The sequence below is a fragment of the Ictidomys tridecemlineatus genome, chromosome 11 (assembly GCF_052094955.1).
Source record: "Ictidomys tridecemlineatus isolate mIctTri1 chromosome 11, mIctTri1.hap1, whole genome shotgun sequence".
NCBI lineage: Eukaryota > Metazoa > Chordata > Mammalia > Rodentia > Sciuridae > Ictidomys > Ictidomys tridecemlineatus.
In genome coordinates, this window is record NC_135487.1 from 122905638 (window position 1) to 122930823 (window position 25186).

The following is a 25186-nucleotide window of genomic DNA, read 5'->3' on the forward strand; positions in this document are numbered from 1 at the left end:
ACAGAGGACAACACAAACTCCCGTGAGATGCCCTTGGCCATGACACAGCGGGAGACAGACTGGCCGGTCCACACATGCCCACACTCTCTTTCCATCCTCTTCAGGGAGCTAAGTAGCTGTTCCTTATCGGGGGACTAAGGCAGAGAGGGACCAGGGGTGTGGTGTAATGGGCTCCCTCCCCACGGCAGGGTGGGGACATCAGGAGTGTGAGAAATGCTTCTCCCTCAGACACCCAAACTCCAGGGCACTCGTGTCCAGATCTCCTGAAAGCTCAGTGGGCAGGGCTCGGGGGCACAGGAGGGGCCTGTGGACTCCTGAGCTGAGTGCTGAAGGACCCTCTTCATTTCTCTGAGCAGTTATCCAGGAGTCTTGTCTTCCCTGGCTGGGTCAGGAGGGCAGGTGCCCAGCACCCTCACTGGGTCACCATCTCCTTAATGAACCCCACACATCACTGATGAGGAGGCCTGAGGATCTGGAAGTGCCGAGGGCGGGTGTGCCCTCTGTTGGTCCCGTGGGTGTGTCTAGAAGCTCCTCTTCAGAACATGGTGGGTAACTGTCAACTGCAGACCTCAGCCTTGGGGCCACGGGAGTTATTCTGAGAAAACAGGCAAAGTCCCATTCTATACATTTATCCACTAAGAGCTGAGCATCTGACTGACCAAGTCCTGTACTGTGGGCTGCGGTGATGTGAGAATTGGGGAGGGTCTCTCTCTGTCTGTCTCTGTCTCTGTGCCTGTGTCTCTCTTTCTCTCTTGTAAGGATGATAAGAAAAAAAGATGCAAAAAAAAGTTATAGAGACCCAGAGGAAGAAAGAGAAGCTTCCCTGAGAGGGGAATTAGGTCTTGCAGGACAAGTGACTTCCACAGATAAGTCAAAGAGGGAACAGTTACTGGAACAGATGTGGAAAGGTATGGCCACTTGAAATCAGGTGTGTGTGTGTGTGTGTGTGTGTGTGTGTGTGTGTGTGTGTGTGTCAGGAGCGTGGGGTGCCTGTTCCTGTGGTGGTGGGGAAGGATTGGAGATGAAGCTGGACGTTTGGGTTGGAATTAAACTGCAAAGAGCCTTGTGCCCACAGGAAAGAGTGAGCTCTCTGGAAAACAAGGGAATCCCAGCAGAGGGATCAACAGGCTGGACAGTTCATCCTGCTGATCCTACTGGGAATGAATGGGGGTGGAAGAGTCTGGAGTAGGGACACCAGTCTCAGGTGACTGCAATAGTCCTCGTGGTTGACAAGAGCCGGTACCAGGGCAGGGGCAGAGGGAACACGATTTATGAGATACATAAGACAGACAGCAGAATGGATTGGACTGGGTGACCAATTCATGGTAGAGAGCCAGAGACAGCTGTGTGTCTCCTGGCTGGGGTGACTGGGACAGAGGTGTGTCTTCAGCTAAAAAGAAGGAGATGAAAGGGGAAAAAGGAAGGGAGAGGGAGGGAAGGAGTAAGGAGAGAAAGAAAAAAATTTGTGGTTCACCTGATTGTTTGGGTTTTTTTTTCTTGAATTTCAGATACCTGCAGGCAATGCTGGTTTTGTAAAAAACAGTTAAAAAATCCACTCCAGACTGACAGGTTGGTCTGATGGAAATTATTTTATTGGTATCCCCAAACATTCTGAGATCTGAGGACATGAATTGCATTCCCCTGCTATAAGAGTTAATCAGTAAAGATATGGATAAATTTGTGGAGGTGATGTGCAGCATTCATTAGGAGACTTATCCAACATTCAATTTGACAATGATTTATTGAAAGCCAGCCATATGCCAGGCACCATGCTGGGCTCTGTGTGTACATCAATTGGAGTTGGGCTTTGCTTTTATGGCCTCTCGAAGTTGTTGGAGAACCAGAAATGCCCCCAGCCCCATGTTTCTGCAACAGAAGAGAGATGTGGAGGAAAGAATGTGGTCTTGCCCTGGGTTACTTTAGTTTGGGCTTTGCTACTACCTGGCTATGTGGTCATCATCATCTGGTTTCCTCCCAGTTCTCTGGTTCTCAATTTCTAGAAGCAAATTTAGGGTTGTCCTAATAAACTTTAAGTTCTCTCCCCACATTGACAATGGAGATTATGAATCTGTCAAAGTGCCATAGGTGCCCAAAGGAGAGGCGGTGGGGTGGATACTGGTGGGGCTTAGAGAAAGGGCAGAATTCAGTAGATGGAGATGATGGGAAAGGCCTTTCAGGAGAAGGAATTGCAGAAGGGCTGAGCTAGGAAATGGAGAAGAGCACCTCCCAACTAGGGGCAGGGTCTGGAGGGCATGTTGATGCATAGGGTGTTCATTCACCCTTCACGGGAAAGTGTGGGGAAACAAAGATGGCGGAAGCCACATTCCCCCACCCAGGGTGGCTGATAAAACCCAATATGCTGCAGGGAATTTCTGTATGCCACAGCAGCTGGCGGTGCTCTGGCTGAAGGACAGCTTCAGGAAGAGTGTGATCTGTTTTCAAGCCCCCCGTGGAGTTACATGGAGGGCAGCCAGGCCTCCTGCACCTCAGCTCTCAGTACGGTTCCTGGACCTGTGGCATCAGCGTCACCTGGAAGTTTGTTACAAATGGAGAATCTCAGGCTCCACCCAGCCTCACGGAGCCAGGATCTGCAATTTCATAAGATCCTCAGGTATTCCGGAGGCACGTTAAAGTCTGAGAAACCCTCTTTCTTGATAAGCCAAATTCCTCACCCCAGCTGCTTCTCTTTTATTTCTTGCTCAGAGGAAACAGATGTACCTCTTGAATTTTTCTCGGGAGCATGCTGAAGCTGGATCAGATGCCAGTTTGATTACCCATAGTTTCTTCTTCACTCATTCAGTCAAATGGTAATTTGCATATATTCCAATATGCATTCTAGCAGTGTCCTTGGGCATCCTGGAAGGTTGGGGAAGACCTGGGAACTGGAGTGCAAAGTCCACTCACTTGGATGAATAGATATTGGCACAGGCGCAGGAGAGGAGTTAGACTCAAGTCAGGTGACCTTGGAGATTCAGACAGGTAGAAAAGCATGAAGTGCAGTCCACTAGAAGGACATCCATATGGCGTCCATCATCCTTGGGGCGTGTGCTTCCCATCTGGCAGGCTCCTGCAGTCGTTCCAGGAGGCTGATAGCAATTGAGAAGTGTACCCACGCGGGCAGGACCTCCCTGATGGAATTGAGGACTGTCAACCACCCGAGCTGACACACTAAGGAAGCCTGGAGATGCAATGGGCCCCGAGTTGGGAGCAACTTATCACTAGATTAAAAAAGGAGCCACGAGGGCAACGCTGTAACCTAGGAAATAAGTGGGAGTCCAGCAGGGCTCTGGGCTTGGTGCAGACGAGAGCATTTGACACAAAAGCTGCTGGATGTGGCCTGGGGTGGCTTCAATCTTCCCATTTCATTGCTCCTTCTTCCCCACGGAGAGCACTGGGATTCAGAGGCTGAGACAGCAGTTGGGGAGATGCGTGGACTCATCTGTGAGGAGCTGGGGAGGCCAGCTGGTGGGGCCTGGAGGCTGGGGTGCGTGCCTTCTTCACCTTGGCGTAGATGACAGAGGAGTCCTAGGAGGAAGGAACACTTAGGCGGGGGCCAGAGCTGTTGGGCCCCCGGACGAGGCAACACAGGTCAGGAGACTCACGGTCTGATGGCTGAGGCTGTGTGCAGAGGCCGCTGTGGAAAGAAGGGGAGCGCTCAGCTGTGGAGGCCCACTCAGAGCTGTCCCTGTGCCCCGTGCTATAAGGCCAGTCCTTTCCGCCCTAGGACCTCTCCTGCCCAGCAACTGCTCCATTCTGTCCTCAGCCTTGGAGCGCTGACCAGCCCCCTCCTCAGCACCACCTCACACTTTGCTCCCCACTGAGCTTCCAGAAGCTCTCAAAAGAAGGGCTTCACCTTTGACCTTGGTAGTCCCTTGACCCTAGAGTCACGTCACATATTATGGAGCATTGTCTGAAGCAGGCTTTAGAGAGAAGATTCTGAGTCCTGTCTCCCTGGGATGGAGCCCTGGGTCTACCTTGCCACCCTGGCAGTCAGTCTGGGGCTAGTCACTCAACCTCTGCTGCCTCAGTTGTCACGTCTCTATGATGGGAATCAGCATGTCATCTGCCTCTGGGCTTATGGTAGAGATGTATGCATCTATATGATACAGGCACATACTGTGCACCTGGTTTTAGATGGATAATTCCTATCCTCTGTCATGTGCTGAGCAGTTTCTGTGTGCCAGGTACAGTTCTGAGTGCTCTAAAGAAAATAAACTCGGGGCTGGGGTTGTGGCTCAGTGGTAGAGTGCTCTCCTAGCACGCGTGAGGCACTGGGGTCGATCCTCAGCACCACATAAAAAGGAATTAAAGATACTGTATCCACCTACAACTTAAAAAAATAAATAAATATTGAAAAAAAAGAAAACAAACTCTCTATCATATGCAAGTATACTACAGTTATGTCTTTCTATATCTATATATGCTACAGGTACAGTTCTAAGGGATATCTAAGATATTTATACATATGATAAATATATTTGTATCCTAGTTCTAAGGAAATATATATATAGCTGAGATCTTAGATGTAAATATATATCTTAGATCATATATATGTATCTCTCTCTAAGATATCTTTCTATATTTACACAATTTTTATTTACACCCCTTTAGAGCCCTGTTCTAAGGCTAATCTATCTACCGACCAATCTATCAATCATCAATCTATATCTTAAATATATGTTAGATCATTTGTATATACACACACACATATATATATCTTAGATGTATCTTAGATCTACAATGATGGGATTGGCGTCCTTAGAAAATGAGGCACAAGAAAGATGATCTCTCTATCATGAGAGGATGTAGCAAGAAAGCTCTTGTTTGCAAACCAGGAAGAGGAAGAGGGGACCCTGACCATGTTGGGGACTGTGAACAATAAATGATTATTTTGTAAGCCAACCAGTCTATATTATTCTGTATAGGAGCCCAAAATACGACAGCAGAGAATAATAGTCCTGCTCCATTTTATAAACAAATGGCTTTACAGAGGGTTCAGTGACATCCCAAGGTGATGGTTCTATGCTGAGTTAGACTGTACTGAGGCCATCAGTTGAGGACAGAGAGAGCAGTACCATATGATGGGCTTGGGCTAACCCCAAACAGTGTAGGCACAAATTGAGAAGCCCCAGTGAACTAGGCTGGGGGCAGCTGGCTCTGTGTCTGGCTGGCCCAGACCTTCTGGGGAGGAGATGGAGCAGTAGGCTGTTGACGTTGAAGGCTGGCCAGAACCGGTGCTCCCTCTGCTCTTACCTGAATTTCTGCTTTCCTTCTGGAGGCAGGACACTTGGGAGTAAACCACGTCTTCTCCTCTAGAATTTACTCAGAGAGAAGTTGACATGTCAGAGGACAGGAAGGAGCTTGCCTCTTAGCTGAGCCCTGTCCTCCTCCCCAGCCTGTTTATTGTCCAAAAGGACAAAACCTTCTGGGTCTGTGGGCTGTCACCCCTCACCTCTGGTCCCAGCTCTTTCCCACACCGACCCTGTGGCCCAGCCCAACGGCGTGTCCCTGGTCCTCACCGTTCATGTACACCGGCTGCAGCTCTATCCATCCTGGCACATTGTGGTAGGTGGGGTCCTGGGGGTTGGAGTCTGAAGAGCGCCTGTGAGACACAGCAACACTGGTGTTTCCCAGGGGCCTGACACAGTGGCTATGGTGATCCCTCTCAGTGAGTTTTTACCCCAGACGGGCAGTCAAGCCTGGAATCATATTCATGACTACGAATCATGAGGAATTCATACTATATGTTAGACTTTACGGCCACCAGGTATGTAACAGGCACTGTACTTGGAGCAATAGAAAGTTAGTTCTGTTTTATCTCCATTCTACAGGTAAAAAAATAATGGAGGTTTTACAAGGTGAAGTGACTGACCATGACCATGTGACCAGAAAGGGGAAAAAACAAAATTCAAACCAGGCTCCAGAACCTCTACTTTCACAGAGATCAGAATCAGAAAAGGTCTTAGGAACTCTGGATGGTTTAGATACTACTCCCACTGCCACCAGGGGCTTGCCCGGGGATAGTGTTGAGCCACAGTGTGGCTACTGAAGTCAGCCTTAAGGATCCAAGACAGTGGCCCTTCTTCAGCTGGCAGAGTGACTTCACTGGGTGACCAAGGTATGCGGCTCTGTCTTCTTGGCTGTCATCACAACAGGTCTTGGTTATGTTGGCCAAGTCCAGAGCTCTCCAGGTTAATTAAGCTAAGTCATCTCAAGACATGGATGGACTCAGGGGGCACAGTGGTCACCCAGACAAACAAGCCAAGAGCTAGGGGTGGTTGTATAAGGATGTGAGCTGAGAAATAAAAAGTAGTGGATACTTGATGTGAGAAGAAGGCCTCTACAGTTGAAGTGGTGGATGGGAAGGTCCTGGGAATTGCCTTGAGGTATCCCAACAGAAGTGGCGACGTGAAGCGGGTACCACCCATCTCAGCATCATACAGCAGAAACTGGGCTCTTGGTGATAATCAGGTTCAATTCCATTGTATACCCCATGGGAAATTCATTAACTACATGGAAACACAGCCCAGGTCTTACCTGGAGGGGTCAGAGGCGGTCCATCCCCCTGTGAAAGAAAGCACAGAGGTATTTGATTTAGGAAAAGAGGACCTTCTTAGGGGGCCCAGCCCCAGGAGACTTACATAGAAATCACCAGGCATTGCTGTCAATAAAGTCTGAATCCTTCCCAAGGGAGGTGATATATGGGACCCAAACTACTAAACAACTGACCCTGGCCTCCCAAGGAGTATGGTTATAATGTGAAATAGGAGTCCACAAGTCATAGACCTTTAACTTGGAGTTTTTAAAGAGTGATCTTTAAAAATGGCAGGCAGTTTATTAGCTGCAAGGCAGGAAAAGAGACTTTATCATCTACAAACATAGTGTGCATTTAAAAAAAAATCAACAAGTTGCCAACTCCCATTTGGCTTCTGTTTTTCACTTCTGTTTCTCAGAGTTGATGTCCTCCTCTTCCCATCACTTAGGGGTCTTTGTAGATACCGAGGGAGGCATGTTGCAATTTGGGGGGTTGGATAAGCTGCATGTGACCTAGCCTTGCTCCACTAACACGGCTCTTTCAGCAGTTTCAGATTTGGTAAAGAGGGCTTTGGGGGACCCAGTGGGAAAGGTGAAGAGGGATTGTGGGGTGGAAGGAGAGGAGGTTTTGAAAGCCTGGGGTACGGTCACACAGTCGGCATGAGGTTGAAGGAAGGCAGAGGAGGGAGGGGCTCAGGTGGAGGTGAGCCAGGAGCTTCTTACCTGCTTTCCTCGAAAGCCAATGGTAGAAGAGCAGAGCGCCAGCAGCAAGGACCCCCATCCCCAGCAGCCCCCCAGGGACTCCTGGGGCCACAGGACCACTTTGGCTCTCCGTTAGCCCTGACGGGGAGACCCCATGCGTGAGCCCAAGACAGAGGCTTGTGGCCTTCAACTGCTCTGAGCCCTGAAGCTGGTGCCTGGCCTGGGAGACAGGACGAGCCTAGAGGCCCAGAATCCCTGAGGCCAAGTGGGTGTTGGTGTGGCACAGGACATGGCTCCCGGCTTTGTGAGGCAGGGCGTTGCCATGATTGAGACAGGGCTGAGGGTCAGGATGGACAGTGGCCAGTGAGAGAAGAGCCAGCAGCTAAACCCTGAATTCGATGATGCTCTTTGTCCCTGCCCCCACCACAAGTGCCATCGCTGGAGAAGCATTTGGAAATCTATCAGTTTATAGAGAGCCGCCAGCTTAGTGTACCTGGGAAGCACCCTCTTGGTAAAGCCCGTGAGAATGACCAGAGGGTCCCTGGAGGAAAGTTTTGGCTCACACCCGTGCCCTGGGCATAAGAGACTCACCTGTGATGCTGAGTGCCACCGTCTCACTGCGCTGGGCACCCTGGCCATTGTCGGCCTCGCACGAGTAGTTTCCAGAATGTTCTGCAGTCAGGGAGAGGTTGAAGGATGCCCCTCCCCCAGAGGGCGCCGAGCTGTTCCTCAGGGTGACGTCCTCAAGGTAAAACTGGTACAGGATCGGGGGAGAGCCCCTCAGGGCCTCGCAGTGAAGCTCCACCACGTCCCCCACCTCAGCCTGGGCCCTGGGAGCCCTGAGGGTGAGCACAGGGCGGGACACTGGAACTGAGACAAAACAAAATGTCCATGGCAGTTTCCACTTCTAACATATTTGTAAGAAAAAGAAAAGTGTTATAAATAATAATACTCTCTGAAAATGGATTAAAACAAACCATAGTTAATAACTGTGATGCATAAATACCTTTTCATGTACAGTAATATTCCATAGGAAATGTAGAAAGTGATGAAAACTTCAAATAGTCAGTAAATATAAAAAGATTTTTATATCTTCATTATGAATACATTACATGTATGCAAGTAAAAACAACCTGAATATAATTCCTTTTCCTTCTCACCCAATTAGCACAGCCCAAATGGATGGATAATACCTACAAGGTAAATAGGCACCTTGTTATTGACTAGGCATTTTAAAACACTTTGAAAGCTTGGCCCAGCAAAACTACTTCTAGGACCACCTCCTTTAGGGATACTGACATAATGAAGGTCAAAATTGTTTGTATAAGGATTTCCACAATAGCTAAATATCAGAAATGACCCAGTAGACCAAGTAATGCAATAACGAAAGATAGCTAAGATGCATAGGTGTATTTTTAAGTGAAAAATGGAAGTTGGGTAACTATATGTGTAATATGATCCTACTTGGGTAAACATATTCTGTGCCTCAATGTTCACAGAATATTTATGGAAAATACTCATGAAACAGTTAACAGGTAGTTATATCTAGGAAGAGAATTTAGAAAGAGACCTTTGTGAGGCCAGTATAGGAAAGATGCTTGGTAAAGGTCATATAGGAAGTTGGTCTTTAAAGCCAAGTCTGGAACATTCATCGTAACAGCCCTAAGAGACTTTTTCTTTACCCTAGGTCTCCCTAAACAAGGTTCTAAAGGTCATCGCCAAACAGATTAAAAGCTCAAAAGAAGCACTTTTCCTTTGGTTATTACACTTAATGGCAAGGGGCGAGAGGACAGCTTAGAGAAGACAAATTTAATTGATGGGGGCGATTTTTATCCCATGTCACCCTGCTGTCCTCTCCTCTGCCCCTGTCATCTGTGCCCTTCCTTTAAGGACCCAAAGGCTGAGAGGCTGTGCGGATGTTAGCAGAGGATTTTAATATGGAATATGGATAAAATTTCTATGCCTGGGAATGAAGTGAACTCATGAGTAGAAGCTTCTTGGAAGTCAAGAAGAGAAGAACCCAGGCAAGGAAAGGTCTAATATTTTGGGGGAGCAGAGAAACCCATCCTCAGAATTCTTGGGTTTTCCCTTTGTATGCATGTACCACCATAGGATCATTCATTCACCTGTTCATAGGCATTTGAGTTGTTTCTAGATTTTGGAAACTGCAAAGAAAGCCAACTATGAACATGCATCCTTTTGTGTGGAAAGTTTTCTCAGGTCAGCATCTAGAATAGAAATTTAAATGAGTGATTATTCTAAGGGTTGTGCAAGTGCAGCCCTGGGACTGAAGGCCTCCTTAAATTTTGCACTCTGGGTAGTTCTCTTGCCTCACCTAAGCCCAGCCCTGGTTTTCATTTCTTTAGGAATGGGATTATTGAGTCAATATTTAAGATTGGGACTGCCAAATCATGTGACAAATGTAGGCTTAAAATTACAGGAAACTGTCAAACATCTTCCCAAAATAACTGTTTCATTTTACATTACCTCCAGCAGTGCACAAAAATTCTGGTTCCTCCAAATCCTCTCCCAACATTTGGTGCTTTCAGTCTCCTTATATTAGTCATTCTGAGATGGTATAATACTACGTCACTATGATTTTAATTTGGCATTTCTCTAATGATTAATGGGATTATGCACTTTTTATGTGCTTCTTTGCAACTTGTCTTTTGACAAAATGATCCGTGGCTTGTTCATTTGTCTTTCTATAGCAGTTGTTTTTAAGTAGCAAAGCAGGATGAAAAACAACTTTGAATATTTGTAAGTTAGGTCACAAAAGGAATGCAAAATGTTTGCAGTCGATTAGACATTCATACACCTATCGCCCTTCATCAAATCTTACACAAATACAGAAGATTATTTCATGAATCAAAGTAGCCCAAATCTAATAACCAAAGCTCTCCTAGTGGATCTCTTTTCCTATTATGATGTCTTAATATTCCTTCTGACATCAATTCCCTTACAAAATGTAATGTACAAACTAAATTTTTAAACATGTTAAAGAATGACTAAAACTCTGCAAACTGAGTTGTTGATTTTACAGAAAACTCTGGGAAGACAAGTGAAATGAAACACAGAGTAAGATTACACATTATCAGACAGGGAAAATCCTCCAATTCATTCATGATTCTGATACTAATATACTCTCTGCAGGAATCTTGTTTCACTGCATGCTACTGTATAAAAACTTCCTCTCAGATTCCAATGGCTGGACTCTGATCTGGTGCCACCTCCAAGGCAGGGCTGGATCTCAGCGGTGACCAATGGTGCCTTGGGTGAGGATTGATGGGTGCAAGGCTCCTGCTGCAGGTTTTCTGCAGCACCTGTGCTGGGCGACCCAGTCCTCAGGGAATCAGACTTGACCCAAGAGCTTGAGGAGGAGGAGCAGCTGATGAGGAGGCATCGAAAAGAGAAGAAGGAACTGCAAGGTGATGGGATGGGAAGTAGCAATTTAGAAGCCATCTGGATCCAGGGAAAGGCGTGGGTCAGCCAAAATTCAGGGCATGAATGACAAAAAAAAATAAATAAATAAATAAAAGGAGGAAGCAACTCACTGAAGATGTTGCTAAGTTGGAAAAAAGAAATGGAACAGAAACATAAAGAGGAACTGGAGCAATGGAGACTGACCTGCAAGGAGAATTAGATAGATACTGTTGCTGTTAATATTTCAAACTTGGTACTTGGAAATCAGCCGCCTCGGACAACACAAAAGAGACGGGAGAAGAAAGCTGCATTGGGAAAGGAGCAGGAGGGAAGGAGAGCTGAAGCTGAAACTGAGAACTTATCTGGAGCTAGACAGGTAGAAAGTGAAAACCTTGCTCAAATATTGGCAGTCGGAGAGTTGGAAATCAAACAGATTCCTTCTGATGGCCACTGTGTGTAGAGAGCCATTGAGGGTCAACTGAAAGAACAGGACTGTGCTGGGACTGTGGCTGCCTTAAGAAGTCAAACTGCTGAATACATGCAAAGCCACGTGGGAGACTTTTTGCCATTTTTAACGAATCCTAATTCAGGAAATACGCATACTCCAGAAGAGTTTGAAAAGTACTGTGATGATATTGTAAACACAGCTGCGTGGGGAGACCAACTTGAGTAAGAGCTCCATCTCACATTTTACAAACACCAATAGAGATAATGCAGGCAGATTCTCCTGCTATTGTAGTTGGCAAAGAATATTCCAAACAACCATTAATACTTGTGTATATGAGACATGCATATGGATTAGGAGAACATCATAATTCTGTTGCACGGTGTGTAGCTACTGAAAATTGCAGCAAGTTTACAAAATGTTACACAGTTGTGTTTTAGTGCAGTGTGCCAATCGGAGTATTGCTACCAAGTGCTAAATTGTTCTAAATGCTACTGAAAACACAAGTACCTTAAGTCAATTTTAAGAATAAGTGTACTGCCAGGCTTTTTAGAAATAGGTCAGAGATAAACTTCAACCAGTGTCCTCTTAGTGGTATTTTTGAAACTTAAAAATTGATGTGGAGAATATCACTTATAGACCAAGGTGGTACCCTGTTTACTGATACATTCTTATAATTTTTACTTATATTGCATCCTGGATATTTTGTTCTGCTTAAGGATATATTTTTAAATGTTTAGAAATTTCATCCCACTATTAAAATTTTCCAAAGAAAATTTCAGTGTCATTTTTCTAGAAGTGAAATGATTCATTCTCTGTCATTGATTACAAATGGTATTGTGATGGAAAATTTAATCAATGCTTATAAAATGAACTTGATTGCAGTAACCTTAGTGTTGATGGGATTAGTGGGTGAGGTTTTTATATAGCCTGTCAGTGCACCTAGGAAGTTTGCTTTAATAATTAAGAATTTTAAAATATTTATTCAGATGGGACTCAGCTATTAAGTTTAAAGAAATGAGACAAAGTCAAAGGTAAATAGATAGTCACTGTCAAATTTAAACCTCTAAAGATTAGAGATTTGCCTTTTATTTGTGTATAACAAGACATAACAGAGAAAAAAAAAAAGTCCTTTCTGGTCTCTCTAACGTGTGGTTTACATAAAATCACCCAAATGTAAAATCCATTTTCATATATACTTTGTTCCTCTGGCAACCCCAGGTTCTAGGTCACGATGGAGCTGATCTGGCTCCCATTTCCTCTCTGACCTCAGAATTTCCTTCCCTCTTCCTGGGCTCACATCTGTTCCAATCACACTATCCTCCTCTTCCTGGGACATACTGGGTACGTCCCCACTGAGGGCCATCAGCCAGGCGGGATCCTCCACCTGAAAAGCTGTTCCCCGGATGTCTGTGTGGCCACTCATTCACCCCCTTTCTTCTCTTCAAGTTCTCCTTCTCCTCGGAGCCAGTTCTGATCCCCCAGCGTAAAACTGAAGCCCCCCAATTCTGGTCCTCCTACTGCATCCCCTGCTCCTTTCCAAGAGCCCTTGTCTCCAAAAATGCCACACCATTCCTTCTGCACTGTGGTTACTGTGAGGTGCCTTCATCACTGTAGAATGACGGGGACAGGGAGGTTGGTGGCTGCCTTTGTGGATGTGTCCCAGGACCTGGAGCACTGGAACACCTGCCCCTGGCTGGCACCCAGTCAGGAGTTCATTAAGTGTGTGTGTGTGTCTCTGTGTGTGTGTGTGTGTGTGTGTGTGTGTATGTGTGTGTGAGAACCACTGGCCAGGGTCTGGGCTGGGAGCAGGGAGCTTCACCCTAGGAGCTCATATTTCCCATGGAGATGTGGCTGAGCCCTTGGGACTTACTTTCAATGAGACCACATTATTAATCATCGATCACAGGGGAAGAGAGTTGAAAAGGCAAGGGCTCTCAGGGGAGAGTAGGGCATAGCTCAGCTCCCGTCACCCACCATGTCAACAAACTGCCGTCCAGTTTACTTACATGAGAAACTTCCAGCAAAATCCATGGATCATCAGTTCTGAGAGATACTTCTTAAAAAAAGGAGGACGGGGCTCTGGAGACGGAAGCAGGGAGACAGCAAGTTCAAAGCCACCCTCAGCAATTTAGGGAGGCCCTAAGCAACTTAGTGAGACCCTGTTTCAAAATAAAACATAAAAAGGGCTGAGGATGTGACTCGGGGGTTAAGCACCCCTGGGTTCAGTCCCTGGTGCCAAAAAGAAGAAGAGGACAGGGGAAAGGTCAGATATATCTGGGAAACGCTTCAGACCAGATTCTTTCTGAGCAACTCAGAGTCCCTCATGCAGCAGGACACCAGCTTGAATTCTGCTCTGGTGTTTCACAACACATGACCATGAGGTCCTATGTCCCTTTTCCCTTTTTACCCAAAAGCTCCACCAAGGTCCTGCTAAATTAGTGCTCTGAATCAGCACAGATTTGGGAAACGCTGACTTTGAAGATAAGGCTCAACTCCTGGCTGTTCAAGGCCCTTCTGGTCTCTTCCAGTCCCTCCAGGATAGTTTCAGATCTGTCCAGTGTTTCCTCCATCCCCTGCAATTCCCGTCTGCTCACTTTCCTTCACTCTGCACGCCTCACCCCCCTTCCCCAACCTCCTTCCTGCTCCAGCTGAAGGCCCCCTCCCCAGCCCAGCCCGAGTGCTGTGCTCTTCATCCCCACCCTGTGTCTGCAGGTCCTGGACCAGCTCCCCGCAGCAGGGGTGAAGTCAGCTCACTCTGCCTCTCCAGCCTGCCCCTCCTGCTGCTCCAGCTGACCCAGGATGAAGGGAGCCCAGCAGAAAAGACGGGCACAGCCCTGTGGCTGCAGAGGGGGAAGGGATGCCAGCTGGTCAGATCCCAGGTTCCAGAAGCCGGGCCTGGCGGCCTCCTTCTCTTACCCCTGGCCCTCCTTGGTTTGTTGGGTTTTGTATTCTTTTTTATTTTGTTTTGTTTTATTGGTATGGGGGACTGAACCCAGGGATGCTTAACCACTGAGACACATCCCAGCCCTTTTTATATTTTATTTACAGACAAGGTCTCACTGAGTTGCTTAGGGCTTCGCTGAATTACTAAGGCTGACCTTGAATTTGCAATCCTCCTGCCTCAGCCTCCCTGGTCTCTGGGATTACAGGTGTGTGCCACCACATCCGGCCTTCCTGGATATCTTTGCATGGATCTTTCTGCTCCTTCGAAATGCTGAGGAGGCACCTTACTGACATGACTGGCTATCCAATGGTAGAAAGTAGAAAATGACAAACACCTGGGAAAATGTTCTAACTTACTAGCAGTCACTGAAATGCAAACTGAATGGTGAGATACAATATTGTGTATAATGTGTCTCAAGAACTGTAAAATATTCATACTGTGTGCCTAGTTACCCACATCTGTGATAAGTCCTGAGGAAGAAAACAAAAATCTTAGAAACACTTATGCTCAAAAGTTACCAACACAGCTGGTTGTGGTGGTATGCACCTGTAATCCCAACTACAAGAGAGGCTGAGGCAGAGGATGGCAAGTTCAAGGCCAACCCGGGCAACTTAGAGAGACCATGTCTTGAAACATAAATAAACAAAAGTCCTCAACAGTATTTTTAAAGCATTTTTAATTGTGAAAATAACACAACAGAAAAGTACTTAAAAATAAATGTACAGGCCAAAGGAATTATTATAAAGCAAAAATCAACCAAAGTACCACATGACACAAGATGGAACAGTAACATCACTCTGAGAATCTGTGTCCCCAGCAAACAAGCGCCTCCCCCTCCGTTCTGAGATAACCACTTCCTCGTTTTTCCCACAGTTTGACCCCTCAGTGTGGCATCCACAAGCATGAAGGTGTGGGTTTGTCAGAGTCTGGGACTCACACATGTGTGATCACAGATTGGTGTGTGTTATTTATTATTTTTTGTGGGGCTGGGGATCGGACCCAGGACCTTGAGCTTGCTGGGCTAATGCTCTCCCACTGAGTGGCATCCCTGGTCCCAGATTGGTGTCCCTGTCTCTGGCTTCTTTCACTCAACATTACAGCAGCCTGTCCAGGGGTGCCATGCACGGGTGCACCACTGTGGCTGAGGCAGGTGGGGCAGAGTGGCTGAGTCACAGGATTGCACTAGACACGAGTATAAGCCCCAGCACTGGGCGCAGCCGAGGCGGGCACTAGCTCAGGTCTTTGCCCTCCCTCTGTGGGTGGACCCAGCTCCATTCCTGGGGCAGGATTCTCCCCACTCCCATCCCAGCACCCACCAGCTTCCCTTCCTGCTCCCTGTGCTTCCTGCCACCAGCATGGGTGCCCTGGGCCCTGAGGACAGAGTGTAGGCATTTCATCCTCTCCTGTCCACAAGGTGGCCCTGCTCCTGGGAGGGGCCTGAGGTTTTCTTCCAGGAACACTGAAAAGCTGTCCCAGGCTGAGCCCCCTCCGCCACCCCCCCACCTCCCCAGCCTTCAAGAGGTCCTCGCTGTGAAGAGCATTCAGGGGGTGTCTGTGGCCTGCATTAAAATACCCAGCCGTCTTCAGTCAGCATTTCAGAGAAAAAGGAACACTCAGGGTTTTCGGGGCATTTTTTCGAAGAAGTTGAGGTGAGAGAATGAAATTTGGAAAGTGGAGCCAGGTGAGCTGTCCGGGCCCAGGAGGTGGACAGGGCGGGGCCTGGAGAAAAAGCCTGGGTGACTTAACCCCCTTCTCTTCTATGCTCTGTCCTTTCAAAAGTCACCTTTGTGTCCCCAGTCCTCAGTTGCAGTGTCTTGTGCCATTTTGAAAGTGGGTCTTCTTGTAACAGTCATGTTGTGTCCAAAGTCACAAGAATGGTCCTAAAAATTCTTAAGGGCTCAGGAACAGGCTTCAGCAGGGAAGCTTAGCAGGAGAGATGGACAGGAAGAGGAGAGGACGGTGATCAGGCCCTCATCACCCCTGGACAGGCAGGGCTGGGCTGGCATGGTTCACTGAACACTCACAGCGTGGGCTGTGGACAGAGAAGGGACCCTCTGCCCAGGTCTTTCTCCTTCTTGTAGGACAAGGCTGGACGATGAGGGACCAGGCAGATCATTGGCCTCAAGTGTCCAGGTTGGGTGCCAGCAGTTTATGAGGCCTCTGGGAGAGGCAAATGCCCAGCACCAGGCACCTGGGGCCTTGGGGCACCTGTCAGTCTTCTGGCCCAGAGGATAGAGGTGATGGTCCCAGGGGAGCAAACTCTCCCAGGAGGAAGAAGGACTCCAGCACCAGTTGGACTGTGCTGGGGACCAGATTGAGCTCCAGTGCCATCTATGCCCAGTTCTGCTCCTGGCTCCCCGGGAGGCCTGGGAGATGGGGAGCCTGTTCACTGAGTTTTGGGTGAGTCTGTGGCCTCGGGTTTGAGAGAGACTCCACGGCCCTGGCCCATGGCCCCTGTCCAGACCTGAGCCTGGACTCGTGTCTTGGTCTCAGTGTGATGGGGCAGGGGTCAGGTGCTGGGGGGTCAGGCTGGGCTGGTGGGGCGCCTCCTCTGTAAGGCTCAGGCTGGGCAGAGGTGGGCCTCTGTGAGCAGCAGCTAGAAGACAGAGGAGCAGATGTTCTAAGCAGACGGAGCTCTGCGCATGGACTGCAGCCCGCAATCTCCTCAAAAGAGCTACCAGAGCCTGGGCCTTCCATCTGCAGTGAGCGCTGCTGCAGGAGTCCCCTGCCTGCCCAGGGCTGGTCCCCTCTCAGGAGCTTCTTCTCTAGAGGACACTCGTCTCAGTCCTCTTCTTCCCCCCCACAGGTTTTCGGGGGCTGAATCGTCCCCACACCCTGCATGAGTGTGTTTGGCCCCACCACCTGAAGGGCCAGTGGGAAGCCTTGGCCTCAGGGTTTCGTTCCCTGGACAGGCCTCAGACCCCTGCAGCCTGGCCTGGACCCCGAGTCCTTGAGGGGAGGGGGAAGGGGTTCGTCCTGGCTCTTCTGTCTTCATCGTGCTGACCTGGCCTGTGACCTGGGCCTCCGTCCCATCCTGCCCCCGCTGGCCTTCCCCGCGGGCTGCTTGGCTGTAGCTCGGTGCCCTGCGGCCTGGGCTCTCCTCCCTCTTGCTCACCCTCCTCCTAGCTGGGTCTGCCCTGGGTGGACACTGCTGCTTCCATCAGGCCTTGCTGCCAAGCCCCGTCCCCTCAGCTCCTGGTGGGGAGGCCCGTCGTCCCCCCAGCTCCCATCAGCCCTGTGGATGCTGAATCCACAGTGGGCTGGGCTCTGGGGGAGTCAGGTGTCCCTTCCCTGGCTCCATTTGTTTCTGTCCCCCGTGCTGAGATCTCAACCTGTGTGACCCCCTGGAGTTGTGTGAGGAAGGACCTGTGACATCTGTGAAGATGGGCTTAGTGACTTCCTCGTTGTCCTCCCCATCCAATGGTCATGCAAGGTTTTTAAGCAAAGAGGAGCTCATATTTGCTTTTTTTCTCTTTGTCAATTCCAAGCTCATTGTCCTGGCCAGCCTTCCACCTCCTCAGACACTCGGGGTCAGGGGAGGGCACAGGAGTCTGCTCTGCCAGTCTCCATCAGGGGCAGGGACCTGGCCTCAGCCCCCGCCACAGCCCTTCCCTTCCCTGCAGCCCCCTCACCTCCTGGTGGTCTGTGGCTTGGCCTGTCCTCTGCAGGGCCCCTGCCTTCTCCCCAGGCCTCCCTCCTGCTTTATTTAGGTTTCCATGGCTGCCTCCTCCTCATGAAGGCACCTGCTTCCCTCAGAGCAGCCCTCACACCCTGCTCTGACGGGATTTCTGCTTCTCTCCCACCACCCCTGGGCCACTCGGGGACAGTGAGTTTGCTTCTGTCTTTGTGCTCCAGAGCTGCTGGCACGCAGTAGGCACTCATTACAGGTGTGTTCCATGGAGGTGACCTGAGGCTGGAGGGCCTCCTGTCAGGAAACCCCGCCTGCAGTGTGGCCCTCAGCCACGAGGTGGCGCTGTAGACGGTTTTGAGCAACACTTGGGCAGAGGCTGCAGGTGATTCTGGAGGAGTGTGGAGTCTCTTGGTTTCTCTCCCAGAGCAGCCACAGGGCAGGTAGATGTGAGAGCCAGAGAAACCCGAGGTAAGAGAATGACATCAGGAAAGGTGAGCCCAGGTGAGATGCCCCAGGATATCCCCAGAGGAATCCAATATGTATAGATAATTAACAAAACAGAAAACACCACCAGCTAACACACATTGGGGAACCTTCCATGTCCCTGAGGGGGTGGCAGATCAATAGCTTGGGGCGGAAGTTCCACTGTGAGAATGTGTGACTCAGTGACTGGGAGCCTGGTCCCAGGGCGATATGTGCCCAGGTGAGAACTCAGGGGTCCTGCAGTGGTAGAGGTCAAGACTTGGCTCCTTAAATTCCAATTCTGCTGGGGCTGAGAGAATTGCTTGGGTGGGATGGGGTGGGTTCCCACTGGGGATCCTTGAGGACCCAGTGTGTCTGACCTTGGCTCTTGATCATCCAGGGAAGAGATTTCTGAACTGAGACTGCCTCAAGGAGAGGAGAGTCGGGGCGCTCCCTCCCCAGCCCCCCTTGTGTTATAAACACTAAATGACCCAGGTGTGTGGCACGTGCCTGTAGTCTCCCCACTCAGGAGGCTGAGATGGGAGGATTTCTGAGCCCAGGAGTTTGAGAACAGCTGGCAACAAAGTGAGACACTGTCTTAAAAGGGAGAGAGAGGATTGGGCTGTGGCTCAGTGGCAGAGCACTTACCTTGTACATGTGAGGCAATGAGTTTGAGTCTCTGCACCACATAAAAAGAAATAAACAAACTAAAGATATTATGCTCATGTGTAACTACAAACGAGGTGTGTGTGTGAGGGAGAAAAGCCTGGTGTGGTGGCCCACACCTTCATCCCAGCAGCTTGGGAGGCTGAGCAGGAGGATGGCAAGTTCAAGGTCAGCCTGGGCAACTTAGTGAGACCCTGTCTCAAAATAAATAGGGCTAGGGATGTAGCTCCTGGTAGAGCACCCCTGGGCTCAATCCCTAGAATACTAGGAAAAAAAATAGAAAAAAAAGGATGATATAAAGAAAAAGAAAAAGAACCTGGATCCAGAGGTCTGTGAGTGAGAGACTGGACTCCCTGGTTCTTGGCTTGCCCTGGCTGGGCACAGGCAGTGCTGGAAGGATCTGGCCTGCAGGACGGAGTGTCACACAGTCCCCAGATATGTGCAGCCTGGGTGGGGTTTAAAGAGAACCAGGGGGGGTATCTGCAGAGTGAAAACAACTTCCTTCAGGTCTCCATCCACCTGTCTCACCCCGGGCCAGCATCCTCTACCTTACTGTTTCCTATACGTGGCAGTCTTTAAATACTAGTTGAAGATTCAGGTTGTCTCAAAATCCTGCCTGGATCCAGGGAAGGCCCAGGAGGCCACTGATAACTCAGTTATGAAGGAACCAGTGCCTCCACAGGCCACAAATCGTTTTATCCCCAGGAAAAGTGGCAGATCCCTTTGAAGTGGCCCCTGAGGATGGCCTTCATAGGCCTTTTTCATTTCAGAGGTTTTGCTCTTGTTCTTCGGGGATGTTGGAGTATCACGGGGTGAGTAGGTGGGGATGCCGATCAGCATCATCTCTATGACCTTGGGAAATGACCTTTGAAGTGAGCCTCTGAGATGGCATATTTATATGCCCCACAAAGGGACCTGGGGTACATCCAGCCTCATGGGAAACACCAGCCAACTGGTGTGGAGTCAGCATTAGGGGACCCGCTAGTTGAAGGCCTCTGAATTGTCTAGATTTCACTTTTACTCATCCATTTCTCCAAGATGGTGACCCTATTTCCAAGTCATTAGAGTCAAGGCTCCTGTCTTGGGCACAGGCCACCAGACAATGGCCTGGAGGAGTTAGCCTGAAAATTGATTAGCATCACTGAAACAGCCTGGCAACAACTCAGATTCCCTGAAGAATGTCTCCAGAAACTAAGAAGGCAGAGCCACACCTGGAGTTGGGATTTTCCTCGGGTTCCATGGTGGGAGTTAGCTCAGTGCCACAGGAAAGTAGCTATGGCTTGGGCTGTTCCTCAGGGAGCACATGGAACAGGCTAGTCTTTGTTTTGAAATTTAAAAAAAAAAAAAACTGCCACAACAGGACTCTTCCCACCTCTGCTGTCCTCCATAGTGACTTTGGTGGGCTGGGTCCCAGAAGGACTTCCAGAGTTTCTTCTGATTCTGGGGTGAGTGGGGACCCCTGGCCTCCTCCATACCTATTGTCCTCCTACTGACCCTGTTCTGTCTTGGGACAAGCCCCACTTCTTTCTAGAGAGTCCTGGTTTCTTTCTGATAGAGCTTGCTCCCTACAGGCCATGCCATGGGCTGCACAGTCACTGGTCAGGGACTGACTCTGGTGTTGAACCTGCAGGGAGACCTACATCTGGGGAGTCCTGAGGCTGGTCTCTACGGCACGGGGGTCAGAGGCTGCCATCGCCTGTGCAGTAAGTGCTGTGCTTACCAGGCTGAGATGCTGCAAGGGACCCTCTTCTTCTGCTGCAGTGACATATCCCTCCCCTTGTCAGTCGGCCGACTCCCTGCCTCAGTCTGCAGCTTCCCTGATCAACCCCGCATTGCCTTCCTCATGCAGAACGTGGCATCTCACCACCATCATGGTTTCCCCCTCTCATTTCTCCATAGAACTAAGCTCCAGGATCTGGATCTGCTATTTCCCGGGGACACACTCATTACAGGTGTGTTCCATGGAGGTGACCTGAGGGTGGAGGGCCTCCTGTCAGGAAAACCACCTGCAGTTTGGCCCTCAGCCACGAGGTGGCACTGTAGACTGCTTTGAGCAACATTTGGGCAGAGGCTGCAGGTGATTGTGGAGGAGTGTGGAGTCTCTTGGTTTCTCTCCCAGAGCAGCCACAGGGCAGGTAGATGTGACAGCCAGAGAAGGACATCTGGAACATGGAGCCCAGGTGAGATGCCCCGGGATATCCCCAGAGGAATCCAATATGTATAGATAATTCACAAAACAGAAAAGACCACCAGCTAACACACATTGGGGAACCTTCCATGTCCCTGAGGGGGTGGCAGATCCATAGCTGGGGCAGAAGTTCCACTGTGAGAATGTGTGACTCAGTGACTGGGAGCCTGGTCCCAAGGTGATATGTGCCCAGGTGAGAACTCAGGGTCCTGCAGGGGGAGGGTCAAGGCTTGGTTCCTTAAATTCCAGTCTCTGCTGGGGCTGAGAGAATTGCTTGGGTGGGATGGGGTGGGTTCCCACTGGGCATCCTTGAGAACCCAGTGTGTCTGACCTTGGCTCTTGATCATCCAGGAAAGAGATTTCTGAACTGAGACTGCCTCAAGGAGAGGAGAGTCGGGGCGCTCCCTCCCCAGCCCCCTGAGACAGACCCTGAGAAGTGGAGGTGGGTGTCTAGGGGAGGGACGGGGAGTCAGGTGCTTTCCTGGGGCTGGAGGCTGGTTCAGGTGGGGAGCACTCAGCCCTGGAGAGGATTTCCACCCCTGGAAGTGGAGCCTGCTTTGAAGGACTGAGAAGGGTCTCAGCAAACCCTGGGTTGGCACCCAGCTTTCTACCTTCTCGTCCTTCCCCTTCTGAGCTGGCCTTCTCTTCTGTAGGTGGGGTGCTCACCCCTGCCTCTCAGCTCAGATTGGAGATGGCCTGAGCTGATGGACCGCAGAGCTGTGGTCCCTGAGGACACCTCTAGGTCTTCATCTCTAGTGCCACAGCTGGGCACCTGCCTGGTTCTGGGGGTGGAGCCTGTTGTCCCCTCCCTTCTGTGTGACCTTGGGCAAATCACCCAGTCTCTGTGTGTCCAATGGGGACCTTACTGGCACATAAAAACTAAATGACCCAGGTGTGTGGCACGTGCCTGTAGTCTCCCCACTCAGGAGGCTGAGATGGGAGGATTTCCTGAGCCCAGGAGTTTGAGACCAGTAACATAGTGAGATCCTGTCTTTAAACAGACAGAGGCCAGGTGTGGTGGTGAATGGTGAACACCTGTAATCCCAGTGGCTTGAGAGGCCGAGGCAGGAGGATTGCAAGTTGAAAGCCAGCTTCAAGCAATTTAGTGAGGCCCTAAGCAACTTAGTGAGATCCTGTCTCTAAATAAAATATTTTTAAAAGGATGGGGGTCTGGTGTGGTGGCATTAGCCTGTAATCCCAGCAGCTCTGGAGGCTGAGGCAGGAGGATCACGAGTTCAAAGTCAGCCTCAGAAAAGAACTCAGTGAGACCCTGTCTCTAAATAGAATACAAAATAGGTCTGGGCATGTGGCTCTGTGGTTGAGTGCCCCTGAGTTCAACCCCTGGTACCAAAAAAGAAAAAAAAAAAAAACAAGACAGACATACAAACAAGACACAATCTGGAAGGGTTGGGGTGCTGGAGAGAGAGAAGTGAAATAAACCATGCCTCATGCCGGTCGGCTGTGGAGGGAGTTGGAAGAAGACCCTCAGCGGACAGTTTGGGAAACCGTGATTTATAGAGCTAATGGGATCTTTCGCAGAAGAATGAAGACCTTATACTGTTTATCCACCTCCACACCCAGCCTTCACATGGACCCAAACATGTGACATGAGAGATGTGAAGGTTGTCATCCTGGGTCAAGGTCCTTGTGATGGACCCGGTCAGGCTCATGGGCTCTGCTTTAGCGTCTAGAGACCTGTTCCACCTCCACGCAGTTTGGAAAATATTTATAAAGCGCTGTCCACAGACTTAGAAGGTTTTGTTCATCCGGGTCACGGAGGTTTATCAGGATGTCCTCCTGCTCAATGCTGAGCTCACTGTCTGGGCCCATCAAGCCCCTAAGTGGCGTAAGGAGGGGGCTGGAGAGTTCCTGGTGCAGTGTGGCCTTGGCTGAATTTGAAGGCCTGTCTTCCTGCTCTGGGGATCTTCTGCTCAGAAGTGCCATCAACAGGAAGCGGCCTCCTGTACAGCAGACTGCCCATCCATCCCTGCTGTCTGTGTAGAGTGGGTTCTTTGGGTGTAGACGTTTTGCTAAAGCTAATGAGCTGCTGCAGAAATCTATTAAGAAGCCCATGACTGGAAAGAGCTGTGACTTGCATTAAGGGGGAGGGGTGTCCCTTCTTCTACAGGGGTGGTTTTGAGAAGCTGCTGTTGAAGTATTTGTCAGGTATGAAGTCACTGAAGATTTCCCTCTTCTTTTTTTGGGGGGCAGGTGCTGGGATTGAACTCAGGGGCACTCGATCACTGAGCCACATCCCCAGCTCTATTCTGTGTTTTATTTAGAGACAGGGTCTCACTGAGGTGCTTAGTGCCTTGCTTTTGCTGAGTCTGGCTTTGAACTCTGGATCCTCCTGCCTCAGCCTCCTGAGCTGCTAGGATTACGGGTGAGTACCACCACACCTGGTGAAAATGTCCTTATTCTTAAGTGCCTGTATAAGGGGAGAGGACTTCCGTAAAGCAACAGAGAACCAGGCAGCCCAGCCAGGGACATCAGAGATAGACTCCAACCACTTCTTCCTTTGAACCCTCCAGGCACAGTGAGATGAAGACCCAAGGTGGCAAAGGTGGCAGAGCCTAAAATAAGCAACTTCTCATAAGACAGATGAGGTCCAATACCGGGTTCTCCTGTTATGCCAGATTTGTGGGACCCCAATAGACCTCCAGGAGCTGAATCCGATGCAAGCACACAAGAGTCTTTATTGCAAGCTCGACTTTATTTCAAGCCTGGACTCACAACTGTTCCCGATCCCAGGGAGTGAGTCCCGGTCCTTTGTTCAGTGAGATTTTATAGGTTTTGGGGGGTACTCTATGTGTCACAACATCACACAGCAAATCACTCTATACCACAGGAAAATCAAACAACTCTTAACATTGATTAGCACATTCACTGGCGGAAACAAGTTGAGTAGGGGTGATTGGTTAATATAAGAGGGGGATTCCTTTGAACTGATTGGTTTAAGCCAAGAGGGGTGTTCCTGCTGAACTACAGGGTTTCCCAACACCATAAACTACTGGGAGGGTCATCTGGCATCCCAGGTATTTCCCTGTCTCATGCTGATTGGTGGCTGCTAGGGGGATGCTATGGGTCCTCACCTAGCCTGACTGAGCCAGGGACACCTGGTGCAGCAGATCTCTCCTGTTATTTGTAAATAAACAACTCAGCAAGGTGGGAATGTGCTTAGGAGTGCTCTGTGGGTCTTTCCAAGGACAAAGGTCATGTCCCTTCCTCTGAGGTAGAGACTGTTTTTTCACTCCCAGCCTAGGTGCCCTTCAACAGATGAATGGATAAAGAAACTTCGGTTTGTATACACGATGGAATATTATTCAGTCTTAAAGAAGAATGAAATCATGGCATTTGCAGGTAAGTGGGTGGAACTGCAGTCCACCATGCTAATTGAAATTAGCCAAGTCTAAAGAACCAAAGGCTGAATGTTTTCTCTGATCTGTGGATGCTAATTCACAATGGGGGGTGTAGTAGAGAGGTACTTTGGATTAGACAGAGGAGAGTAAAGGCAGGGGAGGGAGTATGGGGTAGGAAGGGCAGCAGAATGAATTGCACATTGTCACCCTGTGCGCCTATGTTGATTTAATTCCACATCATGTAGAATTACATGGAGAATTAGAAGTTGTACTCCACTTATGTACCAGGTGTCAAAATGCATTCTACTGTCAAGAATAACTAATTAGAACAAATTAAAAAAAATACTGGGTTCTCTCTGATCTCTTACCTCTGTGGTTCAGGAGGGAAGAGGTGCACCTTTTTGGTGCTTTCTGTGAGCATTTTTAGCTGAAAGGTTAGACTTTAAATTACAGGGTCTTTGGTGTTTGGCTTAGAAGAGGCCACTTCATCTCTGCTGGGGCCTTCAGGCCATTTCCTGGAGGAAACTCTAGGATCTTTGGCAAGTTTCAAGGAATGTGGCCCCCAGGCTAAGGATCAGTTTCCTGATTGTGGGAGAAGATGGTTCTATTTTTTCTTTTCACGTGGGGATGGATTGCCAGATTCTTCTTTTATGGATTGGCATCACTTGGAATTTTTTTCCTGCAACATTGGAGAATTTCACATATTTGTAAAATATGCAGATACATATATTTTTTTTTAAAAGGAAAATCTCTACAGGTCTGGATTTCCAAGGAGATTTGGTGTTTGCTATTAGCTGGGTTAAAGAGTTAACCTGCAAAAGTTTGGTAG

At 49.1% G+C, this 25186-nt stretch overlaps 1 protein-coding gene and 2 pseudogenes across 1 annotated transcript; 2 read left to right on the forward strand and 1 right to left on the reverse strand.

The window, feature by feature from the left end:
• Positions 1–1647: 1647 nt before the first annotated feature.
• Positions 1648–9772, reverse strand: LOC144368726 (Fc receptor-like protein 5). Its single transcript, XM_078027847.1, has 6 exons — positions 9724–9772; positions 7828–8106; positions 6538–6565; positions 5520–5602; positions 5254–5322; positions 1648–3634 (listed from the first exon to the last, which is right to left on the reverse strand). The coding sequence occupies exons 1-6, from the start codon at positions 9770–9772 to the stop codon at positions 3543–3545; spliced, it is 600 nt and encodes a 199-aa protein (XP_077883973.1). The 3' UTR covers positions 1648–3542.
• Positions 9773–10406: 634 nt separating this feature from the next.
• LOC144368727 (deubiquitinase OTUD6B-like) lies at positions 10407–11642 on the forward strand (annotated as a pseudogene).
• A 10304-nt stretch (positions 11643–21946) lies between these two features.
• On the forward strand, positions 21947–23099 carry LOC144368728 (uracil-DNA glycosylase pseudogene; annotated as a pseudogene).
• The last annotated feature ends 2087 nt before the right edge of the window (positions 23100–25186 follow it).

Excerpts from the sequence above, each read along its gene's own strand:
- LOC144368726 (XM_078027847.1), bottom strand. The coding sequence starts at position 9,772 with ATGTTGGGAGAGGATTTGGAGGAACCAGAATTTTTGTGCACTGCTGGA. Across the intron at positions 8,107-9,723 it reads ATTTTTGTGCACTGCTGGAG|TTCCAGTGTCCCGCCCTGTG; the intron begins GTAATGTAAAAT and ends GTTTTGTCTCAG. Across the intron at positions 5,323-5,519 it reads GCAGCCGGTGTACATGAACG|TAAATTCTAGAGGAGAAGAC; the intron begins GTGAGGACCAGG and ends CTTCTCTCTGAG.